Source organism: Impatiens glandulifera, chromosome 5 (assembly GCF_907164915.1).
Source record: "Impatiens glandulifera chromosome 5, dImpGla2.1, whole genome shotgun sequence".
NCBI lineage: Eukaryota > Viridiplantae > Streptophyta > Magnoliopsida > Ericales > Balsaminaceae > Impatiens > Impatiens glandulifera.
The window spans coordinates 12,589,798-12,608,849 of NC_061866.1; the positions used below are offsets into that span (position 1 = coordinate 12,589,798).

Here is a 19,052-nt window from a genome sequence, read left to right on the forward strand (position 1 = left end):
AAGGGAGGGCCCCAATTGGTAGAATACATAACTTTTGAGCACATAATTGGAGGCAACAATAGGTGTCCGTCTCTAAAGTTCACAAACTGTTTGAACACATATCTGTGTGGGTAGATATTTTAGGAGCTCGTCTCCAGAATTCAGTCTCATATCATACAACCATAATTTTGGAATCGAACTACTATAGCTCATCTTGACTAGCCTTCATCCCATAATAAACAGTCAAATCATTGGTATAGTTTCATCATAATTATGTTAAAACAGAATATATTTTGAAAAACATAGCCATGCAAAAAAATCAGATCATCCTTTATAAACTAGTACATGCAAGACAAAATATATCATGCTAAGATTCCATAAAACACAACATAATTTTGGAAACATGCTGATCAATCTGGTTTATCATCAAAATCATTTACATTCAATCAAATCATGTTTTAACATAATTTATAAGAAAATACATGAATTTATATATTGATGTGTGGGTTTCTAAAAATAGTTTTTAGAAAGTTGTTTACCTTATATTCCTAAAATTGCTAAGGATGTCTGATCTCCAATGACTTCTAAAACTGGTTGTACTTCAAGGTTCTAAAGAAGATGGTTCTATTTCTTTGTAGAGAGAGAAAGTGACATTACTAAGGGAATGAATCATAGTGAGTATTATTTAGCCTAAGTCATAATAGAGTAGAATGGATAAGTGTCATTATGATTTACTAATGATTGACAGCTGTTAAACATGTGTCAATAGAACTTAATAATTATTGACAGCTAGAAAACAAATGTCTTTGGAACTTACTAACTAAATGACATGTGTCTTTACAATTTTGACATATGGCTAAGACATGAGCTATGCATTAATTGTTTATAAAAAAACTATGAATTATGAGCTGACAAAGTAAAACAAAACAAAACTATGGGCATAAGTCAAATAATTAAAGGACTTGTTCAAAGGATCATTGGTCTCAGACTAAGGCAAAATTCTCGATCCTAATTGTAATTCTCTGTCCTGGGTCTTGAATTTCCTAGGATTCTATTTCTCGGTCGTGTGTACAATTATACTCGGTTTTGGCCTTGGTAGGGTCGAATATTCTCGATTTGAAAATGATTTTTGGGTGTTACAATTCTATCCTACTAATAAAAATTTCGTCCTCAAAATTATACTTACCGAATAATTTTGGATAATCTTGTTGTATGTCCTGCTCTACTTCCCAAGTTGCTTCATCACTTGAATGGTTGCTCTAAAGTACCTTAACCATCTTGACCTCCTTGTTTCTCAACTTTTGAACTTGTATAGCAATGATCTGTGTTGGGATTTCTTCATAGGCCAGATCAGGTGCCCATTGTACTTTTTTGTGATGAATAACATTGGATGGATTGAGAATATAATTCCTCAAGTTGGACACATGGAACACATTGTGAATTGTATTCAAATTTGGAGAAAGAACTAGTCTATAAGCCAATCTCCAACATATTCAAGGATTTCAAAGGGACCAATATATTTATGATTTAACTTGCTTTTCTTCCCAAATCTAATGATTCCTTTGTAGGGAGAAACCTTGAGAAAAACGTGGTCACCTCTATCAAACTTCAGATCACGCCGCTTCTTGTTTACATAACTCTTTGTCTGCTTTGGGCTGTTAATAACATTTCCCTGATCTTGTTGACAAGGGTCACTGCATTAGTCATTATTTTTGGCTTAATGACAACACGCTCACCCACTTTATCTCAATGCAAGAGAGTCCTACATTTCTTTTCATACAAAGCTTCAAAGGGTGTCATATCAATTGAAGACTGAAAACTGTTATTGTAAGCAAACTCGGTCAAAGGTAATCCTGATTCCCAGTTGCCTCCATAATTGATTAAACAGACCCTAAACAGATCTTCTAAAGTCTGGATCACACGCTTAGACTGGCCATCTGTTTGTGAATAAAAGGCAGTACTGAATGATAATTTGATGGTTGTTCTTTCATTAGAATCGAGACCAATGATCCTTTGAACACGTTCCTTTAATTATTTGACTTATGCCTATAGTTTTGTCATGCTTTACCTTGCCAACTCATATTTTATTTAACAACTCATAGTTTTATTTAAATAGCTCATGCATAGCTCATGCCTTAGCCATGTGTCAAAATTATAAAGACAAATGTCATTTACTAGTAAGTTCTAAGGACATTTGTCTTCTAGCTGTCAATAATTAGTAAGCTTATTGACACATGTTTAACGACTATCAATCATTAGTAAATCCTAATGACACTTGTCCATTCCACTCTATCATGACTTAGGCTATATAATACTCACTATGAATTCATTTTTAGTAATGTCACTTTCTCTCTTTACAAAGAAATAGAACCATCTTCCTTAGAAACCTTGAAGTGATAAAGTATTAAATAAATAAGAGAAATTATTTATTTATCTCCTATTAATTAGGCTAAATATAATAACCAAATCCTATATTTTATCTCCTATTAATTAGGCTAAATATAATAACCAAATCCTATATTTTCTCAATTTAGTTATTTCTCTATTACTATTATAAATAGATAAACTATTGTAAAGATTATTAATTCAATCAATAATATTATTTCAATCTTTCTCTTCAAGAACTCAATCAAATAGTTCTTGTTTATTTTATCAATTCAAGTAATTTAACTTGGTATCAGAGCGTATAAGGGAAAACTCCCGAAAACGATTTCAATGGAAGAACAATATCACTCCTCAGTTCTACCAATAATATCTGGAAGCGTAAAGCTTGATAAATATAATTATATCTATTGGAAATCACAAGTTACTCCAATCATGATAGGTTATGATTTTATGGATATAGTAGAAGGAAATCTTGAAACTCCTCCCAAATTTCTTCAAGAAACAGATGGTCAAAATAATGCAATTCAAATCAAGAATCCAAAGTTTAAACAATGGCGTATCCAAGATCAAAGGGTACTTGCATGGCTCTTTTCAACATTGACCGACGAGATTCGTCAACAAGTCTCAAAATCATCATCGGCACAAGAACTTTGGAAAACCTTAGAGAAAATCTATGTTTCTCAATCAAAGAGCCGACTATTTGAGTTACGGAGTCAACTCCTAAACGCACACAAAGGTAGTGATTCTCTTCTTAACTTCATTCAACACATCAAAAACCTATCAGATGCACTTATTGCTGCCGGACAATATGTTTCTGATCAAGATCTGCAACTAACTCTACTCAACGGGCTTGGAGACGAGTTCGAGCCGATGATATGTGCTCTAACTTCCGGACAAGATCTATTGTTTAATGAGATGACAGACATCCTTCTAAATTATGAACAACGACTCATATTCAAGAAAAGAAAATTCCATTATGAAAATATTTCGCGCTCAAACGTTTCGGCGAATGTTGCTTATATTTATAGGCATGGAGGCGGAAAGAACCAAAGACAGAACCGAGACAATAATCGTCCGCAATGTAATTTTTGTCATAAAATTGGTCATCGCTCCGAAAGTTGTTTTTATAATCCATCTTGTCAAATATGTAATGTATAAGGACATAGTGCTCTCGAGTGCCCTCGTTTTAATCCTTCTACAAATCCTACGACAATGTTAGTTACATCGTCTACTATTGTAGATCCCACTTGGTGTCCAGATTCAGGTGCTACCGACCATATTACTTCCGATCTTAATAATCTACATGTACATGCTCCTTATACAGGTACTCAAACTATCAAAGTCGGAAACGGTATGCCTCTGAATATTTATAATATTGGTACGACTAAAATTTTAAATCAACAAAAATCTCTCTACTTACGTAATATCTTACACGTTCCGAATATTACTAAAAATTTGATGAGTGTCGCGAGATTTTCATCAGATAATAACGTATTTTTTGAATTCCACCCAAATATTTGCCTTATTAAAGAACGAGATACGAAGATAGTGCTTCTTAAGGGATTACTCAAGGACGGACTTTATTGTGTTGAACCTACTGAAAGTTCATTTTCAACATGTTCTAATAAACAAGCATTTATTTGTATTAGATCTCCGGCTCAAATTTGGCATTCACGACTTGGACATCCTTCTAGCGCTACTACATCTTTAGTTATATCACACTTTAAATTACCAGTTTCAGGTAGTAATACTATTTCTTTTTGTGGATCATGTCAATATGGGAAAGCACATAAACTACCTTTTTCAGCTTCAAAATCTACATCTATGGCTCCTTTAGACCTAATTCATTCAGATGTTTGGGGACCTGCTCCTGAATTTTCATCTAATGGTTGTCGTTATTTCGTACATTTTGTGGATGATTTTAGCAAATTCACGTGGATATATCCGCTAAAGAAAAAGTCGGATGTTTTGAATACGTTTATCAACTTTCTTCGACTTGTTGAAAATTTATTTAGTCGTAAAATCAAAATATTGCAAACTGATTGGGGAGGAGAATATAGAAATTTCAAATCATTAACAGATAATCATGGTATTTTACATCGTTTATCTTGCCCACATACTAGTGAGCAAAATGGCATTGCTGAACGAAAAATTCGTCATATTACGGAAACTGGTCTCAATTTATTGGCTCATGCATCTATGCCACTACATTATTGGAGTGAAGCTTTTGAAACAGCCACATATCTTATCAATCGTCTTCCTACTCCGACATTACATCAACGTTCACCATTCGAGACTATATTTAACTCTTCTCCTGATTATGGTTTTTTGAAGACATTTGGGTGTTCTTGTTATCCACTCACACGGCCGTACAATCAACACAAACTCGATTTTCATACTACTGAATGCAGTTTCCTTGGTTACAGCTCATCTCATAAAGGTTATAAGTGTCTTCACATTCCGTCTGGACGAATATTTATCTCTCGACATGTCACTTTTGACGAACTCACTTTTCCTTTCAAAAATAAGGACCTTGTGCGCTTGTCTAAACCACCAAAAATTAACGAGACATCTCTTCCAACAACTATACTTAATTTACCAATACCACCTCTATTATCTCATATCACTTCACCGTCTTCATCATCACCCTCTTCGATCTCAACAACATCACCAAACACTATAACATCTTCTTCTACTATTATTATTGTTCCTTCAACACAACCAGTTATCACAACAGTTAATGCACCTACATCTTCTACTCATCAGATGATCACACGCAATAAAGCACAGTCTATGTCCTCATCAGCTCTCATTGCTACTTCTTCCGCTACTACACCTACATGTTTTACCAAAGCTAATAAGGATCCGCAATGGCGTCTTGCCATGACAAATGAATATAATGCTCTTATTCAGAATAAAACATGGTCTCTTATTCCTCGTACACAATCTCATAATATTGTTGGATGTAAATGGGTTTTCAAACTCAAGCATAAAGTTGACGGGTCTATTGATCGACATAAAGCACGTCTCGTGGCTAAAGGATTCCATCAACAACAAGGTATTGATTATGAAGAGACATTCAGTCCTGTGGCAAAACCCACTACTATTCGTGTTATTCTTTCTTTGGCAATATCTTATCAATGGTTCATTCATCAACTTGATATTAGTAATGCATTTCTTCATGGGTCTCTACAAGAAGAAGTTTACATGGCACAACCACCCGGTTTTGTCCATCCAGATTTTCCTAATCATATATGCAAACTTCATAAAGCAATATACGGTCTTAAACAGTCTCATCGTGCCTGGTATGCTACTCTCTGGACTGCTCTACTATCTTTTGATTTCATAGAATCAAAATCTGACACGGCTCTCTTCACGTATCATGCACCTCAAATAACATCATACTTTTTAGTATATGTGGATGATATTATTCTCACAGGCAACTCTAAATCGTTTCTAACAAAAATTATATTTCAATTAAATAAATTATTCCCTGTTAAAGATTTAGGTCAATTACATTACTTTCTTGGAATGGAAGCCACTCGTACCAAATATGGCTTATTTCTTTCTCAATCCAAGTATATTGACGATATTCTCACTCGGGCTGATATGATTCAAACAAAGCCATTACACACTCCCGTCTCTACTGGCTCATCCCTTTCTAAACATGATGGTGATCCTTTATCTGATCCGTTTCTCTATCGTAGTATAGTAGGGGCTCTACAATATCTTACACTAACTCGTCCTGAGTTAGCCTTTGCTGTCAATCGAGCTTGTCAATTCATGCAAACTCCCACATCTTCTCATTGGGGAGCGGTTAAACGTATTCTTCGATATCTTCGTCATACTCCTCGTCATGGGATCTTTCTTCGTCCAAATTCACAATTCACTCTTGCTGCCTACTCTAATGCTGACTGGGCAGGATGTCCCGATGATCGTCGTTCAACAACTGGATTTTGTATTTTTTTTAGGTGACAACCTCGTTTCTTGGAATTCTAAGAAACAACAAGTAGTTGCTCGCTCTAGTACTGAATCTGAATACCGTGCTCTTGCATATACAACTGCTGATCTTTGTTGGATTCAATCTCTACTTAGTGAACTTCGAGTTTCACTTTCTTCTTCTCCGGTTCTATGGTGTGATAATATTGGTGCCGCATTCTTATTAGCAAACCCTGTATTTCATGCTCGCACAAAACATATTGAAATCGATTTTCACTTTGTTCGGGAAAAAGTTGCTCGTAAACAACTACTCATCCAATATATTCCTAGTGAAGATCAAGTGGCTGATATCTTCACCAAAGGTCTTTCTTCTCATTGATTTGCTCTTTTACGTAGCAAGCTCACGGTTTGTGCCTCACCTTTTCGCTTGAAGAGGGATGATAAAGTATTAAATAAATAAGAGAAATTATTTATTTATCTCCTATTAATTAGGCTAAATATAATAACCAAATCCTATATTTTATCTCCTATTAATTAGGCTAAATATAATAACCAAATCCTATATTTTCTCAATTTAGTTATTTCTCTATTACTATTATAAATAGATAAACTATTGTAAAGATTATTAATTCAATCAATAATATTATTTCAATCTTTCTCTTCAAGAACTCAATCAAATAGTTCTTGTTTATTTTATCAATTCAAGTAATTTAACTAAGTACAACCAATTTTAGAAGTCATTGGAAATCAGTCATCCTTAGCAATTTTAGGAATATAAGGTAAGCAATTTTCTTAAAACCATCTTTAAAAACCAACACATACAATATATAAATTCATGCATTTTCTTATAAATGATGCATATTGTTTTAAAGCATTATTTGATTGCATTTACATTATTTTGATGATAAACCAGATTAATCAGCATGTTTCCAAAAGTATGTTATGTTTTATGGAATCTTAGCATGTTTTTCCAAAAGAATGATATATTTTGTCTTGTATGTTCTAATTTTACAAAGAATGATTTGATTTTCTTTGAATGACTATCTTTTTCAAAATATGTTTTGTTTTTAACATAATAATGATAAAACTATACCAAGGACTTGATGTTTTATTATGGAATGAAGGCTAGTCATGTTGAGCTTTGGTAGTCCGATTCTAAAATTATGGCTGTATGATATGGAACTGAATTCTGAAGATGAGCAAATTGTGGACTTTAGAAACAAACTCTTATTGTTGCTTTTTAATCATGTGCTCAAAAGTTATGGATTCTTCGCCTTCAGAATCAGCTCTGAAGGATTTATGGTCAATTCATTTTCTCAAGATGTTACTGTACATTCACCATGATAAAATATTTTTAAAACTCATATTCATATTTTTATGCATAAGTTACTCTCTTTGGATTACGAAAGAAATAATTTTAGAGCAATTTTTGAAACTCTTAAAATGTTTGTTGAGTCATTAGACTCACAAGCAACTATGCTTGTGTGGTGTAGGTACGCAACCAAAGTTTTATATGCTAGCTGAAGATATTCTTGGAGTTGAAGCAACATTAATGATTGAGTGTGGAAGGAAGGACCTTATTTGAACATATAATTTTTATTTTGTGAACTCATGATGTATGTTTGTATTTTCTTTTAAACCAGACCGAGTATTTTGTAAAGTTTCAAAACTGAGGATCATATTTGTAGCAAAGGATCGACTTTTTATAATATCTTTTGTCATCAAGTGCCTATGTTTATAAATCTTATATTTTAATGATAAATCCACATTTTAGCTTCCGCTTATATTACAGCTTTCTGTATGTTATATGTTCAAGCATGGTTATGTTCTATCATTTCTATTTTAGACCGGTAATTTAGATTATATAACAGTCAAACTCATCTCTATCTTCTCATTCCATTTCGTTTTCTACTCTTCCATTCATAAATAATCAAACTTATATCTCTCTTCATTGTTTTCACTATTTTATATTTCAAATTTTGTAGAATTTGAAGATCACTATATGACCAGTACATCATATTATCAAACTTTTAATATTTGTGATGAATATCATTTAAATATTTAATTTCGTTTGTAATTTCTAAAGGAAATGTTTGTAATTGAATGATGATATTTATATTTCTTATTCTTAAATAATATTTGATTATATATGTGTAGTTTGTGAAATATATTATATTTTTTATTCTTAAATAATATTTGATTATATATGTGTAGTAATTAAGATTTTATTTTTGAGTTTCGAGTTCTAGCTCGAGTAACTTGAATTGTAATCGAGTCAAGTTCGAGTATAAATTATGATATTTAATCGAGTTCGAGTATTTATAATGTCGTTCGAGTTCGAGTTCGAGTAACTTGAAATGTAATCGATTCGACTCGTTTACACCCATATGTACAAATGTTAGTAGTCATCATTGTCATATCACATTTTATCTTTACATTTAATTTATCTACTCATATTAATTATGAGCTCAGAATGTAAATGGAAAGATAAAAGATCAATATTACAATGAATTCATACACATCAAAATTATGTATATTATTTATATTAATATTTATTCAAATATAATATTTAGCATTTATTCGAGTATAATATTTATTCAAGACATCATGATTTTTAATTAAAAATAATAATAAATAAATATACTTAATAAGGAAAAAAATCAAATCAAACTGTCCTAAACCAATTTGATTTAAGCTTTTCAAACTAAGCCGGCAAAATCAAATGAATAAAAGTAATCACCAAGAGAAGGGATCATTTCGCCCATTTGCTGGAAGTCTTCCAAAATATTATCATGGAAAAATCAAAATATTGATAGTAAAAAAAGATTTAAGCTAAAGAAGAGAAAAGAGATTAATCAAAATATTAAGAAGACTTTGAACTTCAATACTGTGTTGGCTATATATAGTTTATTATATGAAATATATATATATATATATATATATTGATAGTTATAAATAATTATTTTTCAATAAAAGCTAGTTTGATCTTCTTAATATTCTAATAAACATTTTTACATACAAATAATCTTTTACAAAACCAAAAAAAAAAAAAAATACTAATTTTAAAATATATATATTTAAATAAAAATTTAAAGACTATTATTTCTTAGTAAATATTACTATCAAAAATCAATTGATTTCTTTTTATCTTTAATTAAAAATTGAAGTTATTGTATAATTAAAAATTAATTTTTTTAAAAAATAACTTAAAAATTAATTTTTAATACAAATTAAAAATTAAAAGTTATTATTTCATTAAAAACTAACTTTGTTAATTTTTTATTATTCTCCATTACAAAAATCAATCAAAATTCGACCTTCAAACAATATCTTCAATAAATATCAATTAAATAATATGCAAAAATTAAAAAGTGTAAAACAATATAATTTTAAAAATTAGTCGAACATTTAAAATAGAGACCATTCTCCTGATGGGCTCGAAAGATTAAGCGCAAGAGTCATTTCCCGAGTGTAACCAATCTCCGAACCGAAACAGAATCTTTAAAACGCGTTTAAATACGCAAAAATATGTTATTTCTTAATTTAAAAAATATAAGAGGCGACTCTATAATTTAAAAATTCAATTCCCGATTTATTTAAAATATCCAAAAATATTTACTAAAACAAATCCGAGAATAAAAAGACTAAATAAATAAAAATTTAAAAATAGAGAGTCGAGAGAAATCGAGTCGAAAGTTACACAATCCATTGCAAGAAATGTTGTTGAATCTAGTGAAATGGGTGAGGATGAATTCAGTTTGTCTTCATGTCACAGCTATATATTATTGCTGAACTTGCAGCTGTCTGTCAGGTTGTCTCCTCTCGTCTTGCATCTCATTATAGTAAGCCTGACTGCATTTTCTACATCAATTTGTTCATGATTCAACTACACTATGATCCCTATCTACGGGTAAGACGACGAAAGAAAAAGGGAAAGAATAATAAACAAAGAAAACTTCATTTAGCGAGAAAACTTCTTTTCATTTTTTTTTTTCTTTTCTCCGACATGGCATGCACGTAAAAAGATACGTTAGATTCGTTCTCTGGTGTCAGTCGTTGCTCTTATCATCCATCTATTATGTCTCGTAATATTATTACTTCATTATTATTAAGTAATTTAATATTGTACAATAAACTAATAAATTAGTAACAAGGTTTACATTTTTATAAAAATGTATATTATTTTGTATTCAAACTTAATTTTAATTCTGGATTTAGGATTTTTTTATTTTGAGTTATTTAAATAATTTAAATCTTAAAAAAAAAAATACTTTCCTTCTTTTTTAATTATCATATTACTTAATTCATTAAATAAAAAACTAAAATAATTATTATTTTAAAATTTTATTTTACTATTATATATTAATAACTTTTAAATATTTTTACAAACAAATATTATATATCTCAAAATCACATACAATTATTATTTTCAAATAACCCAAATTTTATAAAATAAAATAATAATAATAACTCCGAAGAACCTAATTGTTTTAAATTTGAAAAACCTCAATCATCAAGGACGAATCTATGTAAGGGCTCCGGTAAGTCCACACATAATTTTTTTTTTTTTTGAAAAATGACATTAACCTTAATTTCTTAAAATAATTTAATATAATTTATTATATTTTATCTAATTATTAAAAAAATAATAAAACTTTATTTTTATATATTTATTTACTTTTTTTTAAAAAATTGTTATTATTTTAAGTCCATCCAAAATTATTTTAAGTCCATCAGAGTTTGAAATTTTATATTAGATTCGTTCCTCCGTATAATTAAATAAATAGGATGGTATAATCATAATTAAATGAAGACCCTAAAAGTATAGTACATTATTGCATGAATAAAGTAACGCCGGCTGATATGGTCCATGAGGTTTATGGAGATCTGGGTTAAGCTGACGTGTCGTCTCCTAATAAATTGGAGATGAACATCTGGCTAATCTTGCCTACGTGGATGCATGCCACGTGACGCCCACCTTCTAATCTAGGGTCCACGTCGCCTATATATATATTTTTTTCCAATAATTATTTTCAGTATTATCCAGAGCCTTCTTTTGGGATTCTCACTCAATCTCAACCTTATTAAAATACTATCAATTTATTGTTTTATTTTTCTTCAAAAATAAAATATAAACCTTTGTATTTAATTTTTGAGCTGATAGCTGTTTTTATTTTATAACGATTCGGTTCAGTAATAATTTTTTTATAATTTATATTATTATTTTTTAAATATTAGATATATTATAATATTTAATAATATATATTAGTTATTTTTAAATTATAATTTGTATAAAATTATTTATAAAAATAAATTATAATTTATATAAAATTAAAAAAAATTGATAAACAACTAAAATAATTTTATTAAATATGTAAAATTATTTTTATAATGTTACAATAATGTGAAATTATTAATTATAATTTATAGAAATTATAATTAATAAAAATATGATAAAAAATTTTAATTTTTTTTTTAAAAAATTGAATTATCGATTCCAGGTTAACTCGGTTAATCGACTGAAATCGGTAGAAACAGAACTGATAAAATTGATATATATACCGGTCGGTTAACTGGTTTATTAAATAATGTGCAAAATCATACTTAACCAAAACGATTAGCTGATTGAACACCTTTAATTTTGAGGAGTTTGTGATTTTTTTTTAAAATTATAAAAGTATTAATATATAATGATAAAAATAAAAAATAATAATTTAAAATAGATAATATTTTGGTTAATAAATTTAATGATGTGATGGGTACGTAAGAGGAAAAAAAGTGACTTAATTTTGATTATGATTATTCAAATAACTCAAACTAAACAAGGCCTAAGATAGTTCAAATGATAAGAATTGTTCTAAATGACCAAATATTATAGGTTCGATTCTCACCTAAAACATTTTAAATTGAAGTGTCAATGTTTGTTGGAGTTATTTTAGTCTCTATATTTGAAAACAAAATATTATAATCATTAAGTCACTCTATACTAAAATGTTCTTATCTTATTTTATTAAATTTTAATTTTAAATAAAAAAAATCATTTTAATAATTAAATTAATTAAATATTTATTTAAAAAAAATTAAAAACAAGATAATCATGCATTTGAGACATATTATTTGAAAAAATAATAATTAAAGAAAACTTTATGTATAAATTGTTAAATGACAAGATTAATTGGAAATAAACCAAAAGAAATAAGGAAGGAAAATGAAGCATGTAGGTTTGTTTGATCTTAGGATTTGTATGGGTTTGGTTCAAAATTTTTGTTTTGGATTATTTGATATTTGTTTAATATATTAATTGATCAATTAAGTAATTTAATCATGAAAAAAAGTAGACCTTACTATACGGACTTATAAATTTTATTAAAAAAATCACTTTTTATTCAAATGATTTCTTGAGAATAATTAAAAATATAATAAATAAACTGTACAATCAATGTATTATCTTTGATGATGCTTGTTTTTAACTTTTTAATTAATAAATAATATTACTCACAAAAAGCAAAAGAATATAAATAAAAATTAATTGTCCGACAGTAAAGAGGCAAAACTGATGGGGATAATTAACTACAATAGAACTTGTTTATTTTCAAATAAATTACAATCCCAATCAAATAAACTATTTTTCATCTAAACTAACAATTTTTCTTACAAAAATTAATTATTTCAAAATTACCTTATCAACTATTGTTGTTTTTTTGTATGAATCTTCTTTTTCAATCACCCAACCATTATATACATTAATCAAAAACTAATTTTCATCAAATATTTTATAAAAAAACTAATAAAAATCTTAAATAACCCAATAGCAAACAAGATCTAACTAACTCCCTTATGTTTTCTTTTACATTTGGGCCTAGTTTCCATTTTTTCACCATAATTACCATCATTCTAGTTTGTGCACCTTTCTTTCTTTGTTGTATTGCATTGAATTATTTTTTTCCCCAAATAATATTAATTAATTAGTCCCCTTAAGATTATCAATTTTTTAGTAAATTAATATATATCTAATTTAGAGGATAGCATTAAGACAAGTGTGATAGAGTAATGCCTTAGTATGTGGCGTAACAATTGATAATTTAGCTTATCAAGAGTTGTCACCGCAATTTTCTTCAATAGAACCGGAAAAGAACAAATCAATGGATTGGGTGCTCGGTCCGTGGGTTACAGCCTCGACAACATACTCAAGTGTTTGTTCATAAATTGTCTCTACTTAGAGTCTTGCTAGTTCTATTTGTATTGTTTTCCTTTGTATTTTATATTTTTATACTTTTAGAGAGAAATACACAGAAAAGGATGAAATAGAATGGGGCTTTGTAATCAATGATGAAGAGAAAGGGGCAATTAACCCACAATGAAAGATGGCTGGGCAATTTGGATTTCAAAGAATAAAGACCAACCTTCAATATTTTTTGTATAATGATAATCAAGAAGCTCATCCATGGTGAAAAAGTTTCCTCCAGATTGTGAAGAATATACTAATAATAATAAGAATTTATCTTATATAACCCACAAAAGTAGCCCAATGATAATAATCGACTGAAGACCAGAATGTTACGGTTCAATTTCAACTAAAAATATTTTGAATGGAAGTACATAATCATTAATGTGGGTGTTACTAGTTCTTCTTAATTAAAAATAAAATAAAAAATTATCTTATTAATCTATGTGTGAAAACATGAATGTTGCTTTCCTATTGTTAATCATATATCCCTTTCTTGCAAAAACATATCATAATGATTTTTATTTTGGTAAGGAAAACTTCACTAACAATTATTTTTCTTTTAGTTTTGAGAAGATGACATGACCCTATATTCAATACAAATTAAAATAAAAATTACCATTTTTATAAAAGTGATATTGAACATGTGTTTTCTAATTATGTTTATAAGTCAAAACACATCATGCAATAAAAAATGGTCCATCATGAAGAACCAAAAGACAAGTCCTCCAAAAGAAAGTCCTCACCATAGAATTAGTATTAAGGATGACAATTTGAAACCGTCCGCAAAAATCGAATTGTCCCATTTGGGACAGTTTTTCTCCGAAACCGAACGGGGATGGGGCATGGATGGTATTTGTGTCTCCCGCCCCGATTTTATCTCGATTCTCCCCGAACATCATAAACATAATTAAATATATTAAATCACCAATATATTTATTTATTCACTATATTTTATAAGAGTAGTAAACTTATTCTTTATAATAATATAAAATTTTAATATATTACAATATATATTATATTAAAAAATTTCTATATATAATTTTATTTTATAATTTTTATTTATTTAAAAAAAACAAAATTATTAACGGTGTTCCGTGGGATTCTCCGAAACAAAAAAAAAACTGAAGGGGCGGGAATGGTATTAAAAAGATCCCCGAAATGAAAACGGTGCGGGAATGATAAATGCATTCCCGTCCCGAACCGTCCCCATTACCATCTCTAATTAGTATGTTCCTAATTTATAACTATTGCCACTATCTTCTAGGTTTTAAGCTTGTTTGGCATATAAATAAATCAAATGAAACATAACACATAGGGAAAAGTACTCTTTCACTATAAGAGTTCGACTCAAGAGTTCACGAGAAGACGACTAAAAAACGGAAACCTTAATTGATAAAAATATTAAGTTCTTATGCTTGGTTTCTTTTAGTTAGAATAGGGACAAAGTTAATTTGATTTATTGTAGGATGTTGTCTGCTCTTATGTATAAATTTGTAAAGAAATGACTTTAAGCCGAAGTTTCATAAGTAAGCTTGGTCTTCATAAAACAAATAATTGGGCCACACATCTGGCACTAAAAAACAACATTATTCAATGTCTTTTTCTTTGTATTCAGTACAAACAAGAGACGAACCAGCCTAGCTTGCTAGTTGCACTTTTTTCATTGTACAAATTTCATATCCTTCCTTTTATGCTAACTATATATTAATTATTAGTACATTTTAACATATCTTTATATATATATATATATATATATATATATATATATATATATATATATATATATATTCAGTATAAACTTTTGCTTTTGCTGACACAAACAACTTAATTAAATTTGACATTATTATCCCAATTATCTATTTCCAAAAAAAATGTTGTACTCTTTTTTTATATATTGGATTTTTTTGTTTGGACTTTTATCTGAAATCTAATATTTCATCTTTTTTACTTTATCTATTATTTTATTCATACAAATACTAAAATATATCTTATTTAATATCTCATTTCTCATCTTTTATCTCATCTATTTTAATAGTAGAATAATCAATAAATTTTGAAAAATTAGTTTTTGAAAAAGTTTAGTTAAATAATTTTTATTTTTTAAAATCCCAGATAAAACCCAAAAAATCACAAGATCAAATAAGCTCTTAGTGTGAAATTGGTTGGGAGCTTATTTTTTTTTTAATATTAATGCACGTTAATCTCTTATTATTCGTGACTTAACGGTCTTTGTTTTTCTCCTTTGAATATATTTATTGAATTTTAATTGGTCTGATGTTCTCTTTGTTTTGGTCATGCATTATATAAAATTTTATGAATTATTTAATATATATATATATATATATATATATATATATATTATAAAATTGACATAAATTAAATGAGTATACTTAAATTAGCACAAAAAGTTTTAGGTTAAAATTAAAGTTTTTAGATTTGATTTCCAACAAAAACCCTCTGATTTTTTAAAAAAAAATGTTATAATTATAAAGAATAATGTTAGCCCCTAAAATAAATTCTCACAAAATAAAACCACAGTCAATACAATAGATTTAGATTTTTTTTTTAATTTTATCTATAATTTATGATAATTCTTGTTATAATTTATATTAAATATTTTTATTGGGTTTTGTTCACCTCAATTTGAATTTCTTTTGTCTTTTTACAGATAATAGATTTATATTTCCTAATCTGAATTTTTGTTTTTTTTTTTGTAATGTTTGTACTCATTTGTCTATAATTTATTATCACTCTTTTAATAAAAATATAGTAAAATTGAATTGAATGCATTTTAACCTAATCATAATCAAATATTATTTTGTTTATTCTATTATCAATCACATTAATCAATATATATTTTAAGTTACCACTTCTCAAAATTAACCTAATTCAACATTTTAAAAATAAGTTTTATTTAGTATTATCACAAATGTTGATTAATGAAATGATTATTATTTTCAATAAACAAAATAAAAATGAAGAGATGAACCACTAAATGATAATTATTCCACAAATTGATTACAATATACATGAAATAGATTGATTAAGCTATCTATCAAGCTCATTCAACAATGGGGAAAGATTACAAATTATTAAATCAAACAAAAAGACATTTATTAGCTTAAATCCCAACCATTGGGAGAGAACACTATCATTATTATTATTATTATTATCATTATCATTATCATTCTTATATGTTCAATAGACAAATTGATTATCAATATCCATAGATGATGATTTGGAATGATGATGATGATGATCATCAATAAGTCCAGGAGTCAATCTACACATAAGAATGCAAAACTCCATTTGATTAAGAGCTCCATCTCCATCCAAATCTCCTTCAGCCAACATACAAATAATATCATCATCTCTCATATCTTCCAAACCCAATACAACACTATTCATCTTCAAGCTCTCAAATGTTATTAAACCTTTCTCAATATCCATCAAAAGACAAAACCCATAACAGAGTTCTCTCATGAATTCCTCTGCACCCATCATTTGAATCATTGAAGGGAAGTAATCTTCAAATTGGCAAAGTGGGTCTTCCATCATCAAACTCAAAGCCATGTTTAAAGATTCAAGCTTTAATCTTTTTCTCAATTGGAGAGAGTTGTTGTGAGCTAGAAGGAGACAGATTATAACTTATATAGAGGAAGAGGAAGAGAATGAGATAAGAAATGGAGGGAGCTTCTTGAGATGTTTCACTAATTTAACTTCTTCTAACAATCTATGGTGTTTCTCTGCTTCCAGGAAATTGCAGGGAATCAACAATGGATGTTTTATGTTGTTCTAATAGATATATGATGGCAAAAGAGAGAGAGAGAGAAAGGGATATTAGAAGGGAAGCCGCAGGGGAATTGGTTTGCACAAAGGCCAACAATTCTGATTAATTATTTGGATGAAACAAATCACGTGTTTGGATTTTATGTATCTTTTATTTCATCATTTCATATGGAAAATTAAAAGAAGTTTCCTATCTATACTCTTATCTTAGGACTATTTAATTAATCACTTTTAATCATATTTATGAATATACAATCAAAATACATTATAAATAATTGGGAACAAATGAGCAAATAAACTCTCCAATAAGTTGAAACATTTAAATAATAATACATTCAAAATATAACTATATGACAAAGTTTTTCATGAGTTATTCACTTGAATAAAACATAAATACAACTCCAAGATAATATTAGAAGCAATTAACTCATGATTAAGAGATTTTAATTTGTAAAGAAAAACATTATTTAATCTAAATTAATACTAAAATAAAATATTTAAATCTACTAAAATTATATTTTGATTCAAAACCCAAATTAAGTTCAAGGCCAATATTACCCAATAGTACACTAAAAATCAAAATGAAAAACAAAAAAAAAATGAGAAACAAAAAATGAAAAGAAAATCTATGTCCTGTCATGGTTCGGACCATTGTAAAAAAACAAGAAAATGAGAAAGACTTGAGAGAAAATGTGAGGATATATACATTATTAACACTTTCCTCCAAAGAATAAATCCAAACAAACAGATAATATGGACCCTAATTGGAATCGTTATTTGGAGCTAGACAAAAAAAATATATTTTAAATTAATTTTTTTACATATTTTATTTGTATATTTATTTAAATAAAATATTTTTTTGAAATATATTTTAATTATGAATATATATATATATATATATATATATATATGAACAATTCAATAAGAATTGTTAGTTAAAACACAAACCCACTCCATCTTTAAATATTTACAAATAGATCATTTAACTCAAAACAATTCAATAATATATAAATTAATACTCAGAGTGTTAACATTTCACAAAAGCTTAACAAGTACAAACTTGGTAAACTCTAGATAATTGGAGCTTAATCGGTTAAAGATTATTTAAATAATTTAAATTAATCTAACATTATTTTACTTTTCTCCGTAAAAATATCTTGAACATACCCTTAAGTTATTTTTTTAACTCCACCACTTTTGATTTACCCTTACACTATTTCATTCTCCTTCCTAAATGTGTTCCTTGTAAATAGTATATCATCAAAATCACCATGGTTTCAACCTCTTTCAGATATTCACTCTACATTGTATTCTTGTATGTAGACATTAATATGAATCATCTTAGGGTTTGATCATACATTGTATTCTTGTATGTAGCAAAGAGGTTTGATCATACATTGTATTCATGGTAATTATTTTGAAAAAAGTGAAGATTTTTTTTGATAAAAAAAATATCAAAGAGGGTTAATATATATTGATAAAATAAAAAATAGATGATACTTTATTATTTTAAATAATGAATTGAGTAATTTAATAGATGAACAAAAGAAGTAAAATGATGTTGAATTAAATTATGTTATTTAAATAATCCAAACAAAATAAACCCTTAATATAAACATTAATCAACGTCAACATTAGTATAATCATCATTCGAAGAGGAAATGTATTGCAATAACCTAAAGTTCTTTCGTTTAATAAGGTAGCTAGCATTCAAGACACGAGATAAGATAAA

The 19,052-nt window shown here is 28.1% G+C and overlaps 1 protein-coding gene across 1 annotated transcript; it reads right to left on the bottom strand.

The window, feature by feature from the left end:
- Positions 1-16,507: 16,507 nt before the first annotated feature.
- LOC124939909 (calcium-binding protein PBP1-like) lies at positions 16,508-17,167 on the bottom strand. The gene has a single exon (XM_047480371.1). It carries the CDS (start codon positions 17,102-17,104, stop codon positions 16,730-16,732), a length of 375 nt encoding a protein of 124 aa, XP_047336327.1. The 5' UTR covers positions 17,105-17,167; the 3' UTR covers positions 16,508-16,729.
- Positions 17,168-19,052: the final 1,885 nt, after the last annotated feature.

Coding starts and splice junctions, on each gene's coding strand:
- LOC124939909 (XM_047480371.1), bottom strand. CDS start 17,104: ATGGCTTTGAGTTTGATGATGGAAGACCCACTTTGCCAATTTGAAGAT.